This window comes from Hyalella azteca, unplaced genomic scaffold (assembly GCF_000764305.2).
Source record: "Hyalella azteca isolate HAZT.00-mixed unplaced genomic scaffold, Hazt_2.0.2 contig2636, whole genome shotgun sequence".
Lineage (NCBI taxonomy): Eukaryota > Metazoa > Arthropoda > Malacostraca > Amphipoda > Hyalellidae > Hyalella > Hyalella azteca.
The window spans coordinates 20,603-43,330 of NW_025932902.1; the positions used below are offsets into that span (position 1 = coordinate 20,603).

The following is a 22,728-nucleotide window of genomic DNA, read 5'->3' on the forward strand; positions in this document are numbered from 1 at the left end:
TGTCTCCTCCCTTCCCTCATAAATTCATGAAAGATTGACATAGAGTTTTTTGTGGTACTTAATTTATTTAAACATGTATCTCTAGGATATTATTTTCTTATAGATGTAATGTTCGGCATGAGGAAAAAATCTTTAGGTTCAAAAATCCTAATAGCTAAGCCTTTAGGCTGGATGCGCTGAACGGCTCCTATATATGGGATTTCGTAACGTAGTATTTGCCGTTACTCCACTCTTAAGTGACTTAATAGTCAGAATTTCTACACCAAGCTATTTGTACTAAATATGTGAACAATAATATATAATATTTGAATTTAGTGTCTCGACAGTTACATTAGAGACAGACTACAGAAGAAAACACTTAAATCTGGTATATAAGACTCTCCAGAATTCCTTGATCAAATGAGATGATTTGAGAGAGCATCAGGTTTATTTATGGTGAGTTTCTGGACATGGACAACATAATTTCAAAATATAACCAGACAAAATAGTTTTCGTTGTTTTTGAGACCAAGTTGTGGTTAGTACAAAGAAGGTACCTAGGAAACATTGAGAAACATGTCGGACTAAGATAGAGCGCTCTCCGATTCATCGGAGGAGTTTCAAGATACCCAAAGAGGAGCAAATTCGATGGCTCTGTGCGGCTGGAAGTCAAGCAACGATCTGGCTACTGAATGCTTCTAGATCTATACTACACCTTGCATCAGTGCATTAAAGAATGAAATAAATTGTGATCGGATAGCCTCAACCACTGTTGCGTCAAGCCATATCATTAACGAAAGCTGATTGCATATTATTACGAAGAAGGTATCCCATCAATCGGTTGGATGCTATTCTGCGTTGGCTGTTTGTCATTGTGTTGATATTTTAGCTGCGGACCAAAAGCATATCAGCTCCAGCCGACCACTTGCCTTTCATCGGCCGCCTAGAAACTAGCTGTTGCTTTCGAAAGGGTAGCGATATATTCGATTTTAAGCTTCAATTGCAAATATAAACCTTGTAATGTCAAAGAAACTATAACATTGTGGAATAGTTATCAATTCTCAATGCTTTATTTATCCTAACCGTATTGCAGAAAAGAATTAAACCTGTGTAGTCTGATGAGCTGCATGGGCTTCTTTTACGCCCTATGAAGCCGATTATTTGAAGGTTATTTTACAAGTTGATCATTTGATCATAGCGTTAATTTCGCTTAATCTTCAAAGTTTTTAAAGTTAATATTTAAATTTACTAATTAATATTTCAATTTTAAGTTAATATTTACGAAATGCCACTTAAAACTTACTAATCAATGTTTGTTAATTCTAAACTTTTTCTTCCTATATGACCTGATAAAATTTCTGCTGTTCATCATGAACCAAGGGTATGTGCTAATCGAGAAGCGACTGTCGTTGTTTAGCTTCCATTCCTTGTTTGAAAATATTTCTTGTTATTATCTCTTCAAGACTCCAAATTCAAACGAGTCATCCAACTGACGGTGTTATTAACATCCAGAATGGGCAGTTCTCAATATTGGACGCTTGTATGATCCATCACTTCCTGTTTGACGAAAATAAGGTCGTGTGTATAAGGCCGGATGAATTTCATGTAGTAGATGTATCCTTTAGACTTCATGAAGTCAATCAGTGCAGGCATTCCTTCTGGGATGAGGTTGTACTCCACGGATAACGTCTGCATGAGATAAATTTAAAGGGAAGTTTTCGCCGGAAGAATTGGTACAACGTCTGAATTTCAACTCGTCTAAACTGTAGGTCTAAAATCAGCGAACTTTTGTGGCAAAGTTGGATAACGATTAAATCTCCTGCATTTGAATGTAATCGATCCAGGGTGCGTACCGATATTGAGAAAAAAAATTCCAGGACTTTTCCAGGACTCTCCATGATCATCAGTATAATTTTCCAGGAGTCGTATACGAAAGGTTTAGCATGACTGAAAGAGTAACCGTGCATATTCTATCATCTCCTATAGAGATGATAGAGTAACCACAGCACGCAGGGCAACCAAAGTTTGTTCTTTCATGTTCTGCGTCATGATTTCCTTGTTGAACGAAAACCCTCTTTAAACCGTGGCTTGGCCACGAGACAGGAGCATGAGCATCTGCACTACATCCCAGAGCTTCTTGTAGGTACTCTTTGACAGGATGGCATGCCAAAAAGTGTCCAGTCGATCAGAAGTTTAAAATGCTTGAAACTGTGCGTTCAGTTCACTGCAATGTTGTGATTCATCTCTAAAGTTGCACATCTCATCCACAACACCATCCACATCTGTGTTAGGGAATCTCTTGGCATCAACAAGCAAATTAGGACAGTTTTTCAACTGTGTCTTGTTGGCTTCCTTATAGTCCTTCTTCCCGCTCCGCTACTCGAGCTTCGCGCTCCGCTAATGCGTTTCATTTCATGCAGTTCTTTCAATGGCGTGCAACGAAGTCACAGACAATGAGATAAAAAAACTATAGGAACAAAGAAACTGAGAGAAACTAGCGATGAGGATGCAGGTATACCAGTGCTGAAGCTGCACATGCACCAGCGATATCTCAGGCACACGCACACGTGACCCAGTTCGAAATTCTCGCAGTCATTGCGGCCGTTCGCCGCAGGGACGTTCGCAAACGCGCAAATCTAGGCCGTTGTTGCCGACTTCACCTCGCGCCCAAGCAGGCTAGCGATGATATGGCCTCATCTGCCACGAACAGCGCGAATTGAATATCTTGCCAATATATTTTTGTTATAAAATACAACCTGAAAATATTAAATTAGAATTTATGCAAATTGAACATGAATTAGTATTTCCCTGTGCTACGGCAATTTCTTTTCAACGAGGTCTAATAAACATATAAACAATTATGTTTTCTATTCCAAATGGATTTTTCCTGTCGTAATTCAGTTGGGATGTGGCTACCCAAAAACTAATATTTCCAAGATTTCCTTGAAATATTTCCAAGATTCTTCAGTGTGCACCTACACCTTATAATTTTTCGAGAATTGGCGAAAGGCCTAAATAAAATAACTCAGTACTCACTGCAGTGAGTGACAGAGAGCCCATTTTCTCGTCGACGAAAACGTGAAGTCACGTGACGAACGGACAAACAGACGGACGGACGGACATGACGAGCACAATAGGGCATTTTTTCCATAAAGGAGAAAATGCGCTAAAAACAGTACGGTATAATAGAATATGAGATTTGAATTGATCTTATATGGTATTCGGTGTCCTGCGCTCTGTAACACTCACTAGGCTTCATGCAGGCTTGATATTTTTGATAGCCCATCAACGATGCCCTTCTATTACTATTTGGATCTTCTATTTCGTGTTTTGACAATTTTAAAATCAGGAATTATTTGGTTGCGCTTATTTTATCGAGTGTTTTCTCTTTTTCTTTGTTATTTTCTCTCACCTTGTCAGCTGATTTGGTTTCTCCAATGCACGCTTTAGCTGAGTGCACTTTTCGCTTCCTAGACAATAACTTCGCAAAGTTCCTCGGGTTAGGCTCAATCAGGATCCCGGTCCAATTTCGATTAATTTCAAAAAATAAAGTGTTGCTCACCACTTCGCCCGTGTAACCTCCACTCTCGATGTAAAAACCATTTCGCTGTTTAAAAAAATTACTAGATTATTATTCAAAAGACTTGAATGTCTCTGAAAAAGCAAACAGTTTCATGTAAGAGATTCCAGAGTTTTCAACAGTTTCATTGAGAAATTAAGACTGTTTCATGTAATAAATAGTTCATTTCTGAACATCTATTCGGATAAAATTGCTTCGCCTAAATATCAATGTTTAGATAATTAATTTTTTCTCAGAAATCTCAAATGAGGTCGAATTTCCAACTGTAACCGTAACAGTATATTTCAAATAACAGTAAGATGTATACCACCTTTCGATTTAGTAGTTCGTCAACAACTTTCGACTGGCCGTCTGAAGGGTCATGGTTGATCCCATAATACAAATTGTAGGGTTCGGTGGAGGGAGGCACGATGACGTGTTGGCGGATGTAATCGATCAATCTCGGGTCATCCGCGTCCAGACCCACGAAATCTGTGGCAATAAAAGCAGTTATACTGACATTGATTAAATCGTCCGTCGTCATCACCGGAGATAGCGTTATTCTGATAACCGATCATGCGGGGCATGAGTTACAAGTTTTATTTGCATCAAGGAGCATCTTTGCATCTTTGAATTATTTGAATGGTGATGTCAAATTTGAAGTTTGAAAATGCCTGGTAAGGCTCATTTTCGTGAGTGATGGCTTGTTTACTAACCAGTGACTTGGAGTGAAATGTCATGTTTATTAATTAATTTCATCAGATGAAATCTCGGGTTTTATTTTCCTCGGTCTTCGCCGAGGAAAATCATGAAAAGAGGAAAATCATCAATCACATATGAAAATCAAAACATCAATTTAAAAATTATTTTAGAGGCTTTTGAAAGGCACTGAACAAAACAATCGAACATGCTACAAATAAGTAAGCTAGGCTATAGGAATGTAAAGATGATATAAATGTTTCATTATAAGTAAAACATATTCATTGCATGCTACACTAAAGAACCGTTTCTAAATACCAGCTTACTAACGGGAAAATTATACTGATGCCACAAACGTGGAAGTGGACTTTTCCACACACTTTGCCGGCGTTTTTAGTATGGATTCTATATATTTGAAGTTCTGCCTTCACTCTGCAATTATAAATGAATTCATTCGTTCTCTCGCTCCAAGCAAATTTTATTTTTTATTTTGTACGCACTGCATACAAGGGTGCATATTACTAACCAAGGCTACAACAAAAATCTTGCGATCATGAAAAAATAATGACAAATTTTACAAAAAAATAAATTTGATATACTTTTCAATAGATATGACTAAATTAGAAAGGGACAAATGGGAACAAGCCATGTTACAACCATTTAAATATAGCACCTGGAGCTTTCTACTCGGTTAACAAGTAAGTGCTATTGTTCTTTAGGGCTGTTGCTTCTGGAAAGGGCTATTGAGTGCTGTATTCGTAACATATTCGTATCCTATCCACTGTCGCGTCGATGCCGCATCAGTACCACGGTTGTGGTGGAATTAAAAGATTGTTTGGCACCTAATTAGGGCCACTGGCTGGGGTTGCATCGACGCCTCAGCCTGGCGTACTGGTGCTTGTACACGGGGATAGTACTAGCGGCTAGTAGATCAAAAAATTGCCAAATGTCTGCCGCTTGGTGTCTATCCCGCAAAAGCTTAGACACCAAGCGGCGGACATTTGGCAATTTTCTATTCTACTAGCCGCTAGTACTATCCCCGTGTACAAGTAACGGTAGTCTCGACAGCTGAGGCTGTGAGTGCGTCAGCGCGCTGCCTACATGTCATTCTCTGCAGTGATGGCTGGCTGCATACAGGCGCTCTATATCAGGGCATTTAGGAAGTGGCCTTCATACGGCCAGCTCATTGATTGAATAATAAAATGCGTTTAAAAATACTTTTTAAAGATAAAACTTCTAAAGAAGCTAGTGTCCCCGATGTTACAAATGTACAATGACTTTCTAATTTTATTTTGAAATATTAAAAAGTTAATTTTTTATTCCATTTTCAGAATAAGAAAAAATTTAAAATTTATATATGCATTGTCTCCGACTTTACGCTAGTGTGCAAAATTTCAGATTGATTGGACAGGTAGAAGTGTGTTAAATATCGGGTATAAGATTTGTAGCAGACAGACAAACAAACAAACAAGCGAATAAACAAACAAACAAGAAGTGTAGTTAAAGAGAAGTGTTGTAAAAAAGGAAGTCCTGTGGTACCTGCTAACAGAAAAACCTGCACTTGAAAAACGTTCAATTGCAAAAATAAGGGGAGTGCACTGTAACATGAATGTATAACATACGTATACGCATTATATAACCGTTAAATGGGTTGAATTCCTACTCTTAGAAATATGTGGGGATTATATGAGGACATTAATTTCAATGTCGTTCTGTGTCCTGTCACTTCAATCAAGTCGCTGTTCAATTTTAATGAACCCATGTCAGATCATCAATTTATCTTGAATATAATTAGGTCCAAACAAATATAAAGAGATTTTGTTTCATATTGTTGAGACCTTCGAACTTGATTTTGTAATTAAATTTTACTACTTAAATTCCGCGTTTGTTCTCGCATTTTTGTACCTTAGACGAGTTTTGAACCAACGAATCGAAACGACGTTGCTCATGGCTTCCACGTTGTTCAACGGCTAATTCATGGCCCCTTCTCTTCGCAGTTGACCGTATGCGATTAGCAGGCCATCTAGCGGTGCCTCCGCACTGTCCGCGTTTACGCATCGTTGTGGCGCTGGCCAGCGCCGTCTGACGACGAGCTCAGGTGTGCCTGCTGTTCGGCAGTGACGTGGTTGTGGCCGCGCCGATAGCCGGCCGAGCGGCGGTACTGTGGCTCACAGAGGGCGTTTTAAACGCTATGCCGATACTGAACGACAGTATTTCGTCAATGAAAGCGACAATCCCGCCGACGTCGACGGAAATGATCAATATTAATAATTATTGGGAATGAAACCTATTTCCCGAAACCAATTCAATGCCTTTTGTCGGTTTGTAGTTGATAGAAACAATTTTGATATTTCTAATAAACTTGCGACATAATAGCTTACCATCGCTTCGGTAAAGGGTCTCGAGACACTGCGTCTGCTTAATTTTGACAAAATAGATTCTGAATCAAATATTAACAGATTTTGCTCCTCTTGAAAATATTTGCTATGCTCGGAAGTGCATTAATTGGCGATGTGTGAACGGAGAGAAAATTGTTTTAAAAACAACACATTACCGTTTATGGAAACGTATTAGTTAATTCTTATTTTCGTTTGCACATCGATTCATCGGACCAATGTAGGATGGAAGTATTGTATTGTATCGCACAAGATACAAGTGAGAATTATACGTGTTACGTAGATAATTTAAGTTAATGAAAAATATTACCTTAGGGTCCTAAGTTTAATTGAAACCACAGCAAATCCAATTCCGATATTTTATTATTCCAATGACGGAAATGTATGTATCTCTGAATTTTCACCATAATATTTGGACTTGGAGGTCACTAGGAAGCTCTTACCTTCATTGACGGGCGGCACTATGCTGGAGCTCATCAGTTCGACGAACTGCACGGGCTTGTAAAAGCCAATGAGTGAGAACAAGGAAACACATGATAGAAGCAGGATGCTTTTCACTGCATAAAATCTATTGATTAAATTCAATTGGCTCTGTAGCATGATTGTAGTGCTGCTTCCTAGGTGAATGAATTTATCTCTCCAGCTCCGCATTTGATACTCCAAAAACGATTTACTTGAATTTTTACAAGCTTTTTCTATGTGAACAAGAATAATGTATGTCTTGGTTTTGCAAAGCAGAATGTGGAGGACGATATGAAAGCCAATGCAGCCGCCTTCCTTCTCGACGTTGCAGTAAGAGGAAGGTAATAAAGCAAACGAGGAAAAAGCTCCCGCTTGAAAGTCTTCTACCCAAATAAAAATTAAGAGTGGAGCACCTATGTTTTTATGATGGCTATCGGAGGACGCCATATAGGTGAAGCAACTATGATTTATGCAGTGAATTAAGGGTGGCGTGCACCACCTATCCCACACCTATAACCTGCCGATGGCCCCCCTACCCGTAAAGCTCTTCTTCCGCTAATAACTACCCATTGGCACCGGTGGCGCATCAGTGAGTCACCGATGGCCACCCATAAAATTAAGTCAATAAAAATTTTTCCTTCAATTTCAAATCCGATGTTTCTGCATTTACTGCTATTGCTTCATTCAATCACCATTCTAAGGGCTACGTATGCTCATCTACCATGGCAGAACAAGCAACAATGTCAGACATGTGGCAGGAACAAATTATCAGAGTACCATACACATCCCTCGTGAGAAATCGACTTGAAGGAACTCCCTGCTTGCAGGATTCGAACTCCGGTCTCCCGCACGCGAAGCCGAGCCTCTGCCGTTGAGCCATCGGAGAGGACACGGCAGTCGAGTAATTTCGAAAGATTTAACTGAAGTATTGCAAATATTAATTTCATCAAATGGGGAAAGTTAATGCTACCACCGTGATGATTAGATGGTTCCATCTACAATTTTATTTGAATATGCTGCCATATTTGATTAAACAGCCGCTAAAAGACGCTTCATTTATCCATAACGAACGATTGTTCAGCTCATAGTAAAGGCTACGGGAAAATGCTTAATAAGTATCGAAGTTTCGTCATGTGAACATTACACCAATTGTGACTGCGGTTTAATTCGATATATTATCACCAAGAGTATTCGTACGTGATATAAGGAATTGATATTACATGATTATTTTGAAATGTCAGGCGTGAAATACCTGCTCCACTTCTAGTCACTATTTTTCTCTAGCCTAGTCTTTAGTCTTTTGCTTAGGAAAGATACCGGGCCACTTTATTAGAAATTTAGACTTAAATTCGAAATAATTATCTGACTGTATATTAAATTTCACTATCGAAGTCAGGATTTAAAACCGAATTTTTACTCGTATCCTTTGCGTAAAAAGGATACTTTTGTGACGAGCAAATCACCCGGAAAGCAAATGTTCCAAGCAGGACGAGGTAAAGATTAGTAGGAAGCTCAACGCCGACGCGCGTCAAGTCAACCCGCGCGTCAACCCAACCGGTATGAACGTGTGCTTACTGGACTCATCTCTCGCTGCGCTTGATGTCTCCGCTGTGCTTTACAAAGATGCCGAGCCGCTGTCGACTACGTCAACGTGGCTTTTGAATTTAGATAAATGGGGCAACTTGAGAAAATTGAAAATATTATGGAACACACTTAATCGACCCATACAATTTATACTTAATGAAGCAATAATTGTATAATTAGTCTCAATTGATCACAATATTTCCAACACAGCCAATTGGCGCATACGCAAAATTCACAATAAATTTACGCACTATTTCAGGTGAACATGAGAAATTGGATTCGTTGTCATCAATGGAAAAACTGTATTTATTGCAACAAAATTTTCCATTGTTCCTCGACAATTAATATCAGGAACAGTCTGATGCCTGGACAGTAGCTTTACTTTGGCTTGAAAATTTTGTGAAATCCTTTCCTCTGTCTGTCAGTTTTATTGGTACCTACCGAATTCCTGCAAAATTTTCTCGACACAACTTAATCTTAAAAGCCAAGCACACAGAACGAAGTCATGGTTTCGTCTTGATCTCGAATGACCCGCAACATTCGTGCAGAGTGTAGGCAAACGGTTTTCAGTGGCTTAAAAGAGATTTGCCTGCAATGCGCTACCGATTATTCAGACCCTATACTTCATCAATGATTCATCGATGACTGTCTCCTATACTCGCCATCCTCTCGATTTATTGATGTTTTATTGTCGATTTTTGACAGATCTGGCCACCCACAGTTACGCCACCTATAAACTGCTATTGCCACCTATAATCATCGGTGCACCACCCTTAATTTTTATTGGGTAGGACAGGAAAAGGCTTCAAAAACGGTTGGCTATGTGACGAGATTCAATACTTCTCTTCTGACCTGATTTATGATTCATGTACACAAGTAATAACGTCACTAGATTGCATTCATCACAGATTCACTAGAAATTTAAAAGCGAAGAAAACACCACAAAAATTCAGCATATCTCTATCGAAAACGTTTCGGAGACTAGCTCCATCGTCAGTTCGATAAATCTAGAACACAAATAAAGTCAGAAAATTAATAAAATTTGGAGTAAGGAAAACACAGAAGTTAAAAACCTAAATTTACAGACAAAGAGCCGAATAATAAAGTAAGTACCTATCTATTCACAATTTCTAATAGATTAGAACTATAGGCAGCATTCAAACTAGGCTTCTCTTTAAAAATATACAATGATTCCAAAATACACAGATCGGAAGCACCAGAATTTTTCCGATCGGCGCACAGCCGAATGAGGAGGGCGCGATAGTAACTGCCCAGTCCTATAACTCTTCCCTCTATGCTCAGCGACCCTAGTGTAAAAGTTGCGTGCCGTCATCCCAACGTATATACGCAGATGCACTGTTTGATGCACAACGCAGATGCACAACAGATGTTTGAAATCGGCCGTTTTCAAACATCTGTTTACAGAAAATCAACTTTCACCGGCTTAAGCACCAGCTTTTTTAGTTTTTGTTCTTTTAGATTCAAGCTAAACGGGCTTCAAACACTATTACACCGCGGCTTTCGCATTTGCTCGACTTTCCATGCCATGCATTCAGAATTTGAATTCTTGCGCAATACCTACTCGCTTAATAGATTTCCTTCTGGCTTGGTGTTTAACCAGATTAAGAAATTCATGTCTATGCGATACAGTGAAGTTGTTCCAGAGCCTGCTATGATTAGGAATAGGAATAAATTATAAATAAGATAAGAATAGGGATTGATGATTAGAAGCAAATTTTGAATTAAGGGGAGGAGCTCGAGCCGTCTAGCGCGCATGCGCGAGACCGGGGGGGTATTTAAGAGCGAGCGGGCCCACCGCGAGTCAGTCCCGTTCCGGTGTTAGAGGCAGTCGGACGTATCGTGGACGCAATTGTAAAGTGGTTGCAAGTAATTGCGACGAAGGAGATAACTGGGAGAATCGAGACGAATATCGTGAGCATCGACTATTTAGCACGCCGTTTACCGACAACCGCCGGGCAACGAAGAATTCAATGACTGGGAAGAAGTCCTCGTATTCTAATCGACGAAGTCCTGCTCAGGGGAACTATTTGAGCACTACGTTTATCGACGAAGATAGTTTATTCCTGAAGTCAACGTCTACGAATTCCGGAGAAGAACCCAGTTAAAATTTTGAGCCGAGACCGGCGCCGGGTTTAGCCGGGCTGGTCGCGCTTTAGCAGGATGGAGCCGTGAAACTATAACCGGCCATCTATCCCTAAAACTGCGCTGCGCCATGGCTGATATAGAGACAAAATTCTAGCAGCTCGGCAGGGACGGAGCTCTGCGCTGTTTTAGCGCTGGTACTTGGGATTGCCCGGCAGGGAGCTGTACAGAGCAGATACGCAGGCCGTGTATGGGGGGGTTTTGAGAGAGGGAGGAGTGGTAGGGGTTGGAAACAGTGACGGGAGAATGAACTTCATCCTCCATCTAGTTCAAGTCTCTACGCCGGCTCTGCAGCCGGCGACGGCCTGCTCTATTCCCTGCCCTAAATTTTAACTGGGAATAATCGACCTGCGAATAGATTCACCGGAGTGGCCTGCAAGTTTCCTGAATCTCCAGTGAACCTCGCCCAGAGCGCATCGTCAAGAGCTGAGATTGACCAGTCTCGCAGGCGGAGATTTAATGGATTCGCCAAGGGATTTTCTCTTCCTAAGCGATTCCTAAGCGATTTACAATTCCGGGCCTGTTAGTAATTAGGTTTAAGGTTGTTGTCTCATGCCCAGATCGGTATAGGATAGGATTGATTCTTCTGCAAGTAAGCCTGTGCACTCGTCATTCTCACCTTTCCTAGCTCTGTAACTAGGCGTAGGGTATTTTCTTTTCTAGTATATGAAGTTTGATCAATGTTCGTGTCATTCTCCTTGTTAAATCGCATTGCCAGCAGTAGAGAACCTTCAACGCTCCTCGTTTGACCACTCGGACAATGTAAAGTACAACCAACCTGACAGTTTAAAATGTTTTATGAAAAAGAAACTCTGCCGAGGATAAACTAAAAATTGATAACTTGCCGTAGGCTTTAAAGAGTACAGTCCAAGAAATAGCGAGAGCGAATATCGAACTCAAATCAAAGTTCAACACATAAATTATATGCAATTAGGAATAAAAGGATTTTCCTATTCTAATCAGATAGTAGAAACGTTGTTTACTGTTCCCGTCCATATTTCGGCCATACGTCAGAAGTTATGTCAAGAGAAGTAAAAGATGTGTTTATGAAATACTTTCCGTACATTAATCTTCGTATCTTACTTGTGAATAATTTCAAAATAGGTTCATTTTTTAGGTACAAAGATATCCTCCCTTCTCACATGCGATCGTCCCTAGTTTATAAATTTAGTTGTGCACGATGTGCATCTGCGTACGTTGGGATGACGGCCCGCAACTTTTACACTAGGGTCGCTGAGCATAGAGGGAGGAGTTATAGGACTGAGCAGTTACTATCGCGCCCTCCTTATTCGGATGTGTGCACTCACGCCGAACAGTGCAACGTTCCAGTGTCCAGCACTGACTTTAAGGTTTTAGCTTTTAGTTCTGGTGCTTCCGATCTGCGTATTTTGGAATCATTGCATATTTTTGAAGAGAAGCCTAGTTTGAATGCTGCCTATAGTTCTTATCCATTAGAAATTGTGAATAGATAGGTACTTACTTTATTATTCGGCCCTTTGTCTATAAATTTAGGTTTTTAACTTCTGTGTTTTTTTTTACTCCAAACTTTATTAATTTTCTGACTTTATTTGTGTTCTAGATTTATCGAACTGACGATGGAGCTGGTCTCCGAAACGTTTTCAATGAAGATATGCTGAATTTTTGTGGTGTTTTCTTCGCTTTTAAATTTCTAATGATTTATGTAAATTTGACCTCCGAACGAAGATTATTATCAAAATAAAACCGAAGGAGCTGACATAGTAAAATTGTAACGGAAGAATCTATTGTGAATAAAAATATTTTCTGAAAACAATAACAAATATTTTCAAGAAAATTTGATTTCAGTTAACCTGTGAGAGAATTATTGAATGAAGCGCCGAAATGATTAAATAGGTGAAATAGAAAAATGTTCTTCATCTGATGGTAATTAGATAATTATTATGGTTATGTACAAACTTATTATCAATGAGCATATCCATCATCTTATATTGAAAGACATAACACAGGCTCACAGCTAAGATCGCATTGATTCGATGTTAGCATCACATACGTACGGAGTCAAGAGTGGGATGTTACTTAATTTCTGTTCTATCAAGCTCAAAATGTTACATCTCCTTTCGAAATCAAGGTCCCACTCTACAAACATCTCGTGGGAGCAGAAAATGCTTTGAGCGTAACTTCTGGGGGCTTAGAACCCACTGACAATTGTTATCATATATATAATATTCGAAATATTTTTGGAAGCTTTCGATGCCTTACAACGATGCCTTCAGAGCGCGGACATTTATTAAATTAGGAAGAGGAAAAATATTTTTCATTTAATAAAAACCTTTTGTTCAAGGCTATATTTTCATGACAAAGTACCTCATCGATAAAAAATCGAAAACAAGGTTCTGATTACATTTTGCATGGGTTATAAACCATTCTTGCAGATGATTTCTAAATTAGCTTTGTTTCATATTTAGCACAATTAATAATTATACATTAATTATATGTACTAGCAATCATTCCAAATACCCCGTCTATGATACTGTCGAAAATATTATAGTTTTAAGGTTATCGTTAAAATTTAACTTTAAGCTTGCAAAGAGTTCGTTGATTGCCTGAGCTAAAACTAAACTTGAAACTATAATTTTCATTACATGATTAATTTCAGTACCGTGTTTCAGTTAAACTACATTAAATGCCTGGCACCACCTTAGCGATTTTGAGGTATTAGAGGCTTGCGGTTTCGGGATTCCCTTTGAATGGAACTAAACTTCAAGTCTCTCGGCTAACCATCTACAGTCTTCTCTAGCATCTGGGGCGCCAATACTCAAGAAGGTGACGCGCCTCATCTTAACCAAGTAACTCTTCTCTAGCACCTCATCCTGTGATCAGTCCTCCTGCGGCTTTCGATTTGTTATCAATGTAACCAAGGACGCTATGACCTGAGTTCAGGTACTGCTTCATCGTCGCACGTGATGGGAGTCATGAGGTGCTATATAAGATCCCCAAGTCAGTATGTTCTCCTGAGCCCCATGTTGGACCACTCACCTGCTTCAGCCGACTGCACCAGCTTCAGCCTTTTTATGAAACGTAAGTCATCGGTACCACTTAGTCGTGCGGGTGTGTGCCAGACACTTTCTGAGACTGACATAGCTAAACTCTGCCCTCTGACCTCAAACTGGAATAAAGGTGTTGTCCATATTTAATTTAAAGAATTATATAATAGATATTTAATTTAATATCATTATTTAATATTAAAAATAATAATAAAAAGTGAACTGTTAACTGTGATCGCAAACGAGTGTATAGACATTATTTGTATTACAGAAAAACTCCCTAAATATCACGGGTGAAAAATTGTACCTGCTGAATTTCAGCTGCCAGGTTTTGATTGTTTTCATAACTTAAATGAAGAGCGGTGCAGTAGAGGTGTAGCTCTGTGGGTTAGAACCTCTAATGGGGCCCAGCAAGTTAAGTTATCTGCAGAGCATCAATCAGCTAGAGAATCAGTGCGGTGCGAACTTAATCTAAAAAGCAAGGATAGCCTCCTCATAGGGGTCCTTTATAGATCACCTAACAGCTCCTCTGAGAACAATAATGTACTAAACGGCCTTTGACCGAGCATGACTTTCAGCAGGTCATATACTTTGATCGTTGGTGACTTTAACCATCCAGAAACAGACTGGGCAGATGAATCTTCTCCAAGAGATGGGAATCACCCAGCATCCCTGTTCTTGGAGTCTGTGCGAGACTCATTTTTAATCCAGAACATCACCAAGCCAACCCATTTTAGGGGTAAACAGACCACAAATATTCTATATATAGTGTTTACTAGTGAAGAATCAATGATAGATGAGCTTCGCCACGAGGCTCCGTTGGGCAAAAGCCACCACCAATCATTGTTTATCAGTATTAAGTGCTGTACAGAAAATACGCTTCGGAAGCGTGAACGTTTGAACTTTGCGTAGTGTGACTATGATAAACTGCGTGAAGCGGTGAATGCGGCGAATATTTCAGACTGTATTAAGGACATGAATGTGACTAATTCATATGCATCATTTCTCAAAGACACGGTTATGTCAGCAGTTGATACCTGTGTACCTAGGATTACGCTTGGAGGAGTCAAGAAGTCCCAGTGATGAACAGTACAGTTAAAGCTCAGCTAAAGACCAAGAAAGAAGCCTATAAGCGTTATTTACGAACTCGCAGCGATTCTGATTATAACCTGTATGCAAGAGCTCAAAATCAAGCTGAAAAAGTCTGGCGCACTGCAGTAAAAAATTTTTAAAAAAATATTGCTAAAAATGCAAAAAATAATCTGAAAGCCTTTTTGTACGCTAGTTCGAAGTGCAAGACAAACTACGGTTTATCTGACGTGAAAGTAGACCAACGAAAATTATCCTCTGATGAGGGCAAGGCTAACGTTCTTAATCAGTTCTTCAGCACTGTGTTCACAGATGAGGACTTGAACAGTATTCCAGATATTGAGGAGCGCCCAGTCAGCTCGAAGTTAACAGGTTTTGATATACACGAAGAAAAGGTTCTAAAGTACCTGGTAGCTCTAAATCCCAATAAGTCGTGTGGATCAGACGGCTTCCATCCCAGATTGCTCAAAGAATTAGCAACCGTTCTGGCCGGCCCATTGACAGTATTCTTTCAAAAAACCTTGAACGGAGGAACTTTGCTGTCCGACTGGAAAGAAGCTCAAGTAGCACCATTGTTCAAAAAATGTGACAAAAGTAGCCCCGGTAACTATCGCCCTGTCAGTCTGACAAATGTTGTTTGTAAGGTAATGGAATCTGTTGCGAGGGATAGGATTATTTACCGATCACTTGACTGCTCACCATCTACTATCAGATTGTCAACATGGTTTTATTGCGGTAGATCCTGCGTTACTAACTTATTGACTACGTTGAACGATTGGACTCGCCTTCTGGACGAAGAGGAGCCAGTGGATGCATTGTACCTCGATTTTGCCAAAGCATTTGAGTGTTCCGCATGAGCGGCTGTTGCGTAAAGTAAAGTCTTTGGGAATTGAGGGAAACGTACTCCAATGGATCATAGATTTTCTAGTAGGTAGACGACAACACAGTATGAGAAGACATGGTTGCAACGAGAGAGTAATGATTGAAAAGTCTACTGTGGAAAAAGATCTCGGAGTGTATGTCGACAAGGAGCTGAAATTTTCTAAGCATGTTGAAACGCAAGCTAACACGTCCAACAAACTTCTTGGACTAATCAGACGCTCATACGAGTTCCTAGATGCAGAAGCGATGAAGCAGTTATTTGTTGCTGTCGTGCGCCCGACTCTAGAGTTTGGAAAAATTGCTTGGTCACCGAGATTTGAAAAAGACACAAATTTAATATAAAATGTTCGAAGGCGTGCAACAAGGATAATTCCAGGCTTGAAGGACAAGTCCTACGAAGAAAGATGAAAGATTATGAAGCTTCCAAGCCTCAGATATCGACGTCTGTGTGGGGACCTCATTGAAGCATACAAGTATACTCATGGTTTATACAAGGTCCCCGAAGGATTACTAGAATTTGAAACAAGAACCAACACCAGGTGCCACGGCTATAAACTAAAAAAACTGCGCTGCAACTTCTACACGCGACAACATTTCTTCTCGCTTCGAATCACCGACATGTGGAACAGCCTTTTCGATGACATCATTGGCGCTCCAAGTATGAACGCGTTAAAAAACAGACTAGATAAAGCTATGGGAAAAAATATGTGTTCAGATTTGAAATGCCTAGCACCATATCGAAACTGGTGTAAGTCGTAGCTATTTCAAACTATCGTCAGTCATGAAAATATCCGGTCAAATGGCAAGATTTTAGATCTTCTATGATCAAGTCACGGAAAATTCACGATTCGGCGACAGGCCACATCAGGCCTACACTTCATAGCCGAGATCACTATGTTATGTTATGTTGAGAAAACGTCAACTTGATTTATCACTGAAACATTTGCATCGTATTATCTAACATTAGAAATTCAACCAATGAAGAAACAGCTAACCCAGAAAGGTTTGCAAATTAGCCATTTACAAATTTTTCACTCTGCCACCTTACAAAAATATATTTTTCAAACAGATATATTGTTTCAATGGGACTCTGAAGCCTAAACTGATGACACGCTGAAGTTAGGTTAAAATAAAATTTTTACTTAGTTAGGCATGATTTCGGCTTTGGAATTCGAAAAACCATAGAAGTTTTTGCCAAGTGGTTCTTCAGCATTTGTCTCAAAAGTTTTTCGGCCTCTTCGTCCACAATGAGGCCTCTATCTCGCATCTTCTGCTTGATGTAGTCGTTGTTGTGGTTGTTAACGTGATAGTGACCGGGTTGACCCTCCACAGCCCAAGTCAGAATTATTCCTGAAAAAAATCAGATAGATCATTCATTCTTATAGCAAGTGGCGTTTTCATAATCGACTATGTTTTGAGCGTATTTTACACAAATAACTCGTTACTCATTATCTTTTGCATGGCAAAGAAAAATATCTCTTCCTTGCTCAGCATAAATATATTATATTAAATATTGTGATATTAATCATTCAGCTTAAAAGTTTTACTTTTTGAACAAAAAGCTCGCCATGAACCATTTTCCGATGTTTCCTCTAAATTAAAATAATACCCTTGTATATGGCGGCTATTTCATTACCTGCACAGGCATGCCGCACGAGGTTATCGAGGAAATGTTCTTCATGTTTAGGATCGATGTGCTCCCCAACCTCGATGCTCATCACCCAGTCCCACTTCCTGCCGAGCCAGAGGCCCTCCTCGCTGAGGTCGGCGTGCGCGATGAAGCCGCCGCTCACCTCCTCGATGGCGAGGCCCCCGTCATATCCTTCAGAGAAGAAAATAACATCGCAAAATGGCTCATGGTGAGCTTTATCTTCAAAAAAAGTAAAACTTTTTATGTTGAATGATTAATATAACAATATTTAATATAATATATTTATGCTGAGCAAGGAACTGATATTTTTCTTTGCAATGCAAAAGATATTGAGTAACGAGTTATTTGTGTAAAATACGCTCAAAACACAGTCGATTGTGAAAAGTCTATTTGTTATAAGAATGAATGATCTATCTGATCATTATCTGATTATCTGATCTAGTCTTCGAATGATCGGCCACTGGAATTCATAGTCTTATTTATCATGTAATTTTTTACCACCCCATACCAGTTGGAAATAATGAATTGAAACGTTTTAAGATACGCTGCATTAAAACAGCTAAAAAAATTAATATATACGGACCATGCCATGAATATACAATTTGTGGCTTCTTTTGAATGTCATGAAAATCCTTATTTATGTCTGCGATGTATTCCTTTTGTTGTTTATCGTCCAGTTGATATTCAGCTTGACTTTTACGCAGGAAACACATGCCGTACTTGCCGAGTCCGGCACCGAAATCCACAACCGAGGCGTTGCCCACCAAAACCTCCACGAAATAGCACATCTGGAACGAATGAAATACACGATAGCCTTAATTGGTTTCTTTCAACGCAAATAAGTTTCATTTTATCTTCTTATGAAATCAACCGCTCTAATTTTCAAAATATTTAAATTCATCGAACTGACTACCTACTATGTAGAGAAGGAAACACATGTAAACAAGGAAAGACAGTGCCGGGAGCTTTTTGAAGCTCAATTTTGCTTTAATTTGAAAACTCTCACTTCAGGGTCAAAAAAATCATTGAAACCCGTGTAGATTCTGTCAGCAGTGATGCAAAATCCACCGTTGCTCATGACATCCAAAGGAAACACATGTAAACAAGGAAAGGCAGTGCCGGGAGCTTTTTGAAGCTCAATTTTGCTTTAATTTGAAAACTCTCACTTCAGGGTCAAAAAAGTAATTGAAACCCGTGTAAATTCTGTCAGCAGTGATGCAAAATCCACCGTTGCTCATGACATCCTTGGTAGCACACCACAGACGCTCAAGGGCGTTTGAAATGCTTGCCAGGCGTCGTTCGAGTTCGCCGATCTGTAGGGATACATGCACAAAAATTATTGAAGGGATCAAATATTTACGCTCTAAATCAGGAATTAAATGGACTTGGTTAAAGTCTTAATGGATATTAGTAGATTTAATACGTACGGTTATTAACGAACATTGATTTATTAGTTGTGTATTGCTGTGAAAAATTTCACTGCCACCATTGAAAGCTTGATTTGACAGAATACTTATGTTTATAAGCCTTCTGTGGTTTATAGACAAATTTTAGCGAAAATCGACATCATTCATACTGTTTTTTACAATTTCTTCGGCTGAAGCAGGCAAAGCATGTTGATATTAAGGGTGTAAAATCTAGACTCCTGAACATTCGTAGCTATTTTAAAGTAATTGGGTTTTAATAGCCTGCTACCAACAATATTCGCTACAGAGCAATGTTAGTTGTCATGTCGTAATAACCCAGGAAATATACCAGGAGCACCCTGCATAGATACTTTGCTACACAGAGTAAAAATCTTGAATCATGTTGAGAAGCTCTCACAGATAAGGAGTAAAAGTAGCAACATCGACGAAACAAATCCGCTTTTAAATCATCTGCTAAGCAGTTAATCTCCCTTACCTGTGTTTTTCTGCTTGCCATAAGTGGTGAAATATTGCTTCATCGTTCTGAATAAAATTGTTTGCTTCAACTAAAGAACTTGAAAATTTGATAATTAGTTTTGCAGGATGAGAATTTTCTTACTTTGTTTTGACAAGTATTCCAGGAGTTTGAGAGATCACTGTTCTTTACACTCAAATTTTGTAGCTTCGTTGGTGAAAATTCATGATTTCCGACGTGTCCTGTTAAAAAATATAAGAATGAAATGAGTTCTGAATTTTCGTGAACATGTTTGTTTAATTAACTCTAAAATGTGAGTTTAAAAGCATTATTTGCATTTTAGCAAAGTTAAACTAACAGTTCATTCGGTTAAAAAACGTCCGATTCCTTCCAATATAGCTATCGAACATGTGCATGGCTTAAGTCTTAAGATATAGTATAAGCTTTTATAAGATATATTATGCATAATAATTTAAAAATTACGAAAAATATGTATCTATACTATTTTACAAATAAAATTGAGCAGAAATCGACATTTTTCATGTAAAGTGAGAGAAATCACTAGCTGCTCATGTATTTGGGAACCTTGAACTGTGTAGCTGTCTGGAGAATGAAGATTTCCTGCGTGACTCATCAACACCGTCAGAACCAGAGCAGCAGTTGTGATCACCACTAGCTTTAAGATTAAGTTCTCTAGCTTACTTCGTATTGACATATTTCTGAATTTCTTTCCTGAAAGATAACAGATTAAGTGAAAAATGTACAATGAATTATTATGAACATGCAAGTAGCTCAGACGTAACAAGACCATGAAAACTATTTGAACCCAATTTACAGGACGCGACAAAGTAAAGCCGGTCGTTTTTGTTGTGTTAATAAAACTTATGAACTTAGTGAAGTTACTCACATACGACCGCGAAACTTCACTTGCCAAAATTGCTGATCTCATTACTCGTGTTTGCAATAAGTTTTTGGAACAGAGCGCGGTTTGCAAAAGTTCTTTGCTATGCATTTATAGAGAATTTTACAAGTTAAATTTCAACGGTAATAGAAAATATTTATCTTCCGTAAAAAATTACGACTACTTAAGACAATTATTGTGAAAAGAAAATGAGTAAAATAATTATGATAAGTGAAAGGAATCACTGTTGACCACACCTTTAGCGATAAATAATTGTTGATTAGGCATATACATGAAATTAAAATACAATGAAGATGCCACAGAAATTCACCATATATTTATAAAGGAAAACGTTTCAGAGTCCAGCTTCATCGACAGTTCGCAAGCCTAGAAAGTAAATACAATCATTTTATAATCCAAAATTGAAAGTAAGACATTAAAACATAATTTCGACAAATAAAAGACTAATCAAGCAAAAATAAACATCAAAACTGACCTATCCGGTAACAATCTCAAGGAAATGGGAACTGATTGCGGAATTTAAGCATGGCTTCTGTTTGAAAATATAAATAGATGCTAAAATTAAGAAGTCAGAAAGACCGGTAGTAAAAGCTAAGATTTTGAAGTCGCTATTGGAGACCGCACTGCTCGGCATGAACTCGACACTGCTTAATGACGGGAATTTTCAAGTAAATTTGCTATTCGACAACTCCTTCCCTTATGCTCAGCCACTCTTGAATAAAAGTTGTGTGACGTTGTAACGACGTAGGTTTATGCGCATTGCGCGCAACTGAATATGGAAACTTAGAGGCAATTGCATTAAGTCAGGGAGTCTATCTTTATATCCTGAAGAATGAGCTGATCTTGTAATTATTCACCAACAATATCCGGAGTTTGGCATTTGGAAAGTACTCCATGATTCAAACTTTAACTCTAAAGACATTACCCAGCAGGCATTCGGTGGTTGAATCAACTAATAATAATTTCATAATAATAATTTCATACAATCGTATCTTTATTCAAGGTAGTGAAGCAAATATAACTTCTGAGAAAATGTATTGAATTTAGTAGTCTGAATATTATCTTCAAGCTTGGAAACTTATTGAATTTCTGGAGCCGGGACGGTTTCAATTGTGCCAAAAGGTAAAGCCAAGAGATAGTTAATTGCTGGAACGGCGTCAAGTGTAGTAACCTCGGCAACAGGTAAGTCGCGGCTGCTGCTCCGCCACCATGCAGCTACGCACCAGGGGCCGGATTATCAAAACATCGCTAAGTACACGTAGCGACTTACGTATGGCGTAAGGGCTGATATGAAGAAGTAACTCTAGCGGTGGTATTATCAAAACATTTGCGCGGGAAGCTACGTACAACTGCGAACTGAATCGACAGGAGGCAGGAGCTAGGAATGGCAAATTCGAAGCCTCTGATTGGTCAGTTACTTGGATGGTTTCGATAATACCTTTTCAGATAAGTCTAGCGTAAGACAGTTTTGTTAATGCCAAATTTTGACTGACTTAGGCAATACGTAACTTTTTGAACGTAAGTACGAACAGTTACGTATACTTAGCGAAGTTTCGTTAATCTCTGCCCAGGTTTGCGGTTCATACTGTGAAAATTGAGTTATTTTGAATGTAAAGATCATAGACAAACAAAACAAGACAAAACGCATAATGTAACCTAAAGCAACGAGGTTAAGGTAAACTAAATGTAATCACTAGAGATTAAATGCCACCCAGTGTGCTAACCACTTTTGGCAGAATTTAATTGGTGAAAAAAGAAGAAATCAATTGAAGGTGAATGATTCAGGCGGAATTAAAGTAAGAATAGTTGAAGATTGGTGCGTTGAAGTAAGAATTAAGGTAAAGCAATTCAGTGTGAACTCCAAAAATAGAGCTCTAGAAGAAGCCTCATCTACTTAAAGTTGAATTTTTGAAGTTGAATTTGAATAAATTAAACTATTGTAGTCTGAAGCACACGTTAATTAAGCATAGATTTGAGCAAACTAAACAAAACGAATGAATATCGGACACTCAAACCAAGGAATGATAAATCACAGAATCCGAAAGAAATTTAGACTTTTGTTTGAATGAAGGTGAAGTAGCGGCGGCAGACGACAGGCTGGCTGGAGATCACAAAATTTAGTCTGGCTACAGTGGTGTTTCAGTGCGAGCGTCTATTTGCGGAAAACCTGGTCTGGCTTAAATTACCCTAACATTAAACTTACCCTAGACTAATCTTAATATTACCCCAACATAAATTATAACTAAATTCATTTTAAAGAATGGAAATTTGATAAACGGTGGGAAATTTCCCACACTATTACGACGTTGAGATCGGGGTGAAAGTAGGTTATGAATGAAAATTGAAGCAACATCTCCCATGAAACGTCGTACTGACGTTACAATGCAACGTTGAATCAATGTTGCTACTACGACATTGCTGCAACGTCCAATTCTCTGG

At 38.9% G+C, this 22,728-nt stretch overlaps 2 protein-coding genes across 3 annotated transcripts; both read right to left on the reverse strand.

The window, feature by feature from the left end:
- Positions 1-1,502: 1,502 nt before the first annotated feature.
- On the reverse strand, positions 1,503-7,156 carry LOC125179559. The gene is made up of 4 exons (XM_047885644.1): positions 7,076-7,156; positions 3,869-4,029; positions 3,391-3,585; positions 1,503-1,667 (listed from the first exon to the last, which is right to left on the reverse strand). The coding sequence occupies exons 1-4, from the start codon at positions 7,107-7,109 to the stop codon at positions 1,503-1,505; spliced, it is 555 nt and encodes a 184-aa protein (XP_047741600.1). The 5' UTR covers positions 7,110-7,156.
- Positions 7,157-16,623: 9,467 nt separating this feature from the next.
- On the reverse strand, positions 16,624-20,098 carry LOC108668182. 2 transcript variants are annotated; one of them, XM_018155352.2, is made up of 6 exons: positions 19,953-20,098; positions 19,512-19,609; positions 18,653-18,799; positions 18,070-18,274; positions 17,472-17,657; positions 16,624-17,185 (listed from the first exon to the last, which is right to left on the reverse strand). In XM_018155352.2, the coding sequence occupies exons 1-6, from the start codon at positions 20,080-20,082 to the stop codon at positions 16,974-16,976; spliced, it is 978 nt and encodes a 325-aa protein (XP_018010841.2). In that variant the 5' UTR covers positions 20,083-20,098; the 3' UTR covers positions 16,624-16,973. The 2 variants fall into 2 exon arrangements, with proteins under 2 accessions (XP_018010841.2, XP_047741601.1); XM_047885645.1 differs by lacking the exons at positions 18,653-18,799; positions 19,512-19,609; positions 19,953-20,098 and adding an exon at positions 18,493-18,565.
- Positions 20,099-22,728: the final 2,630 nt, after the last annotated feature.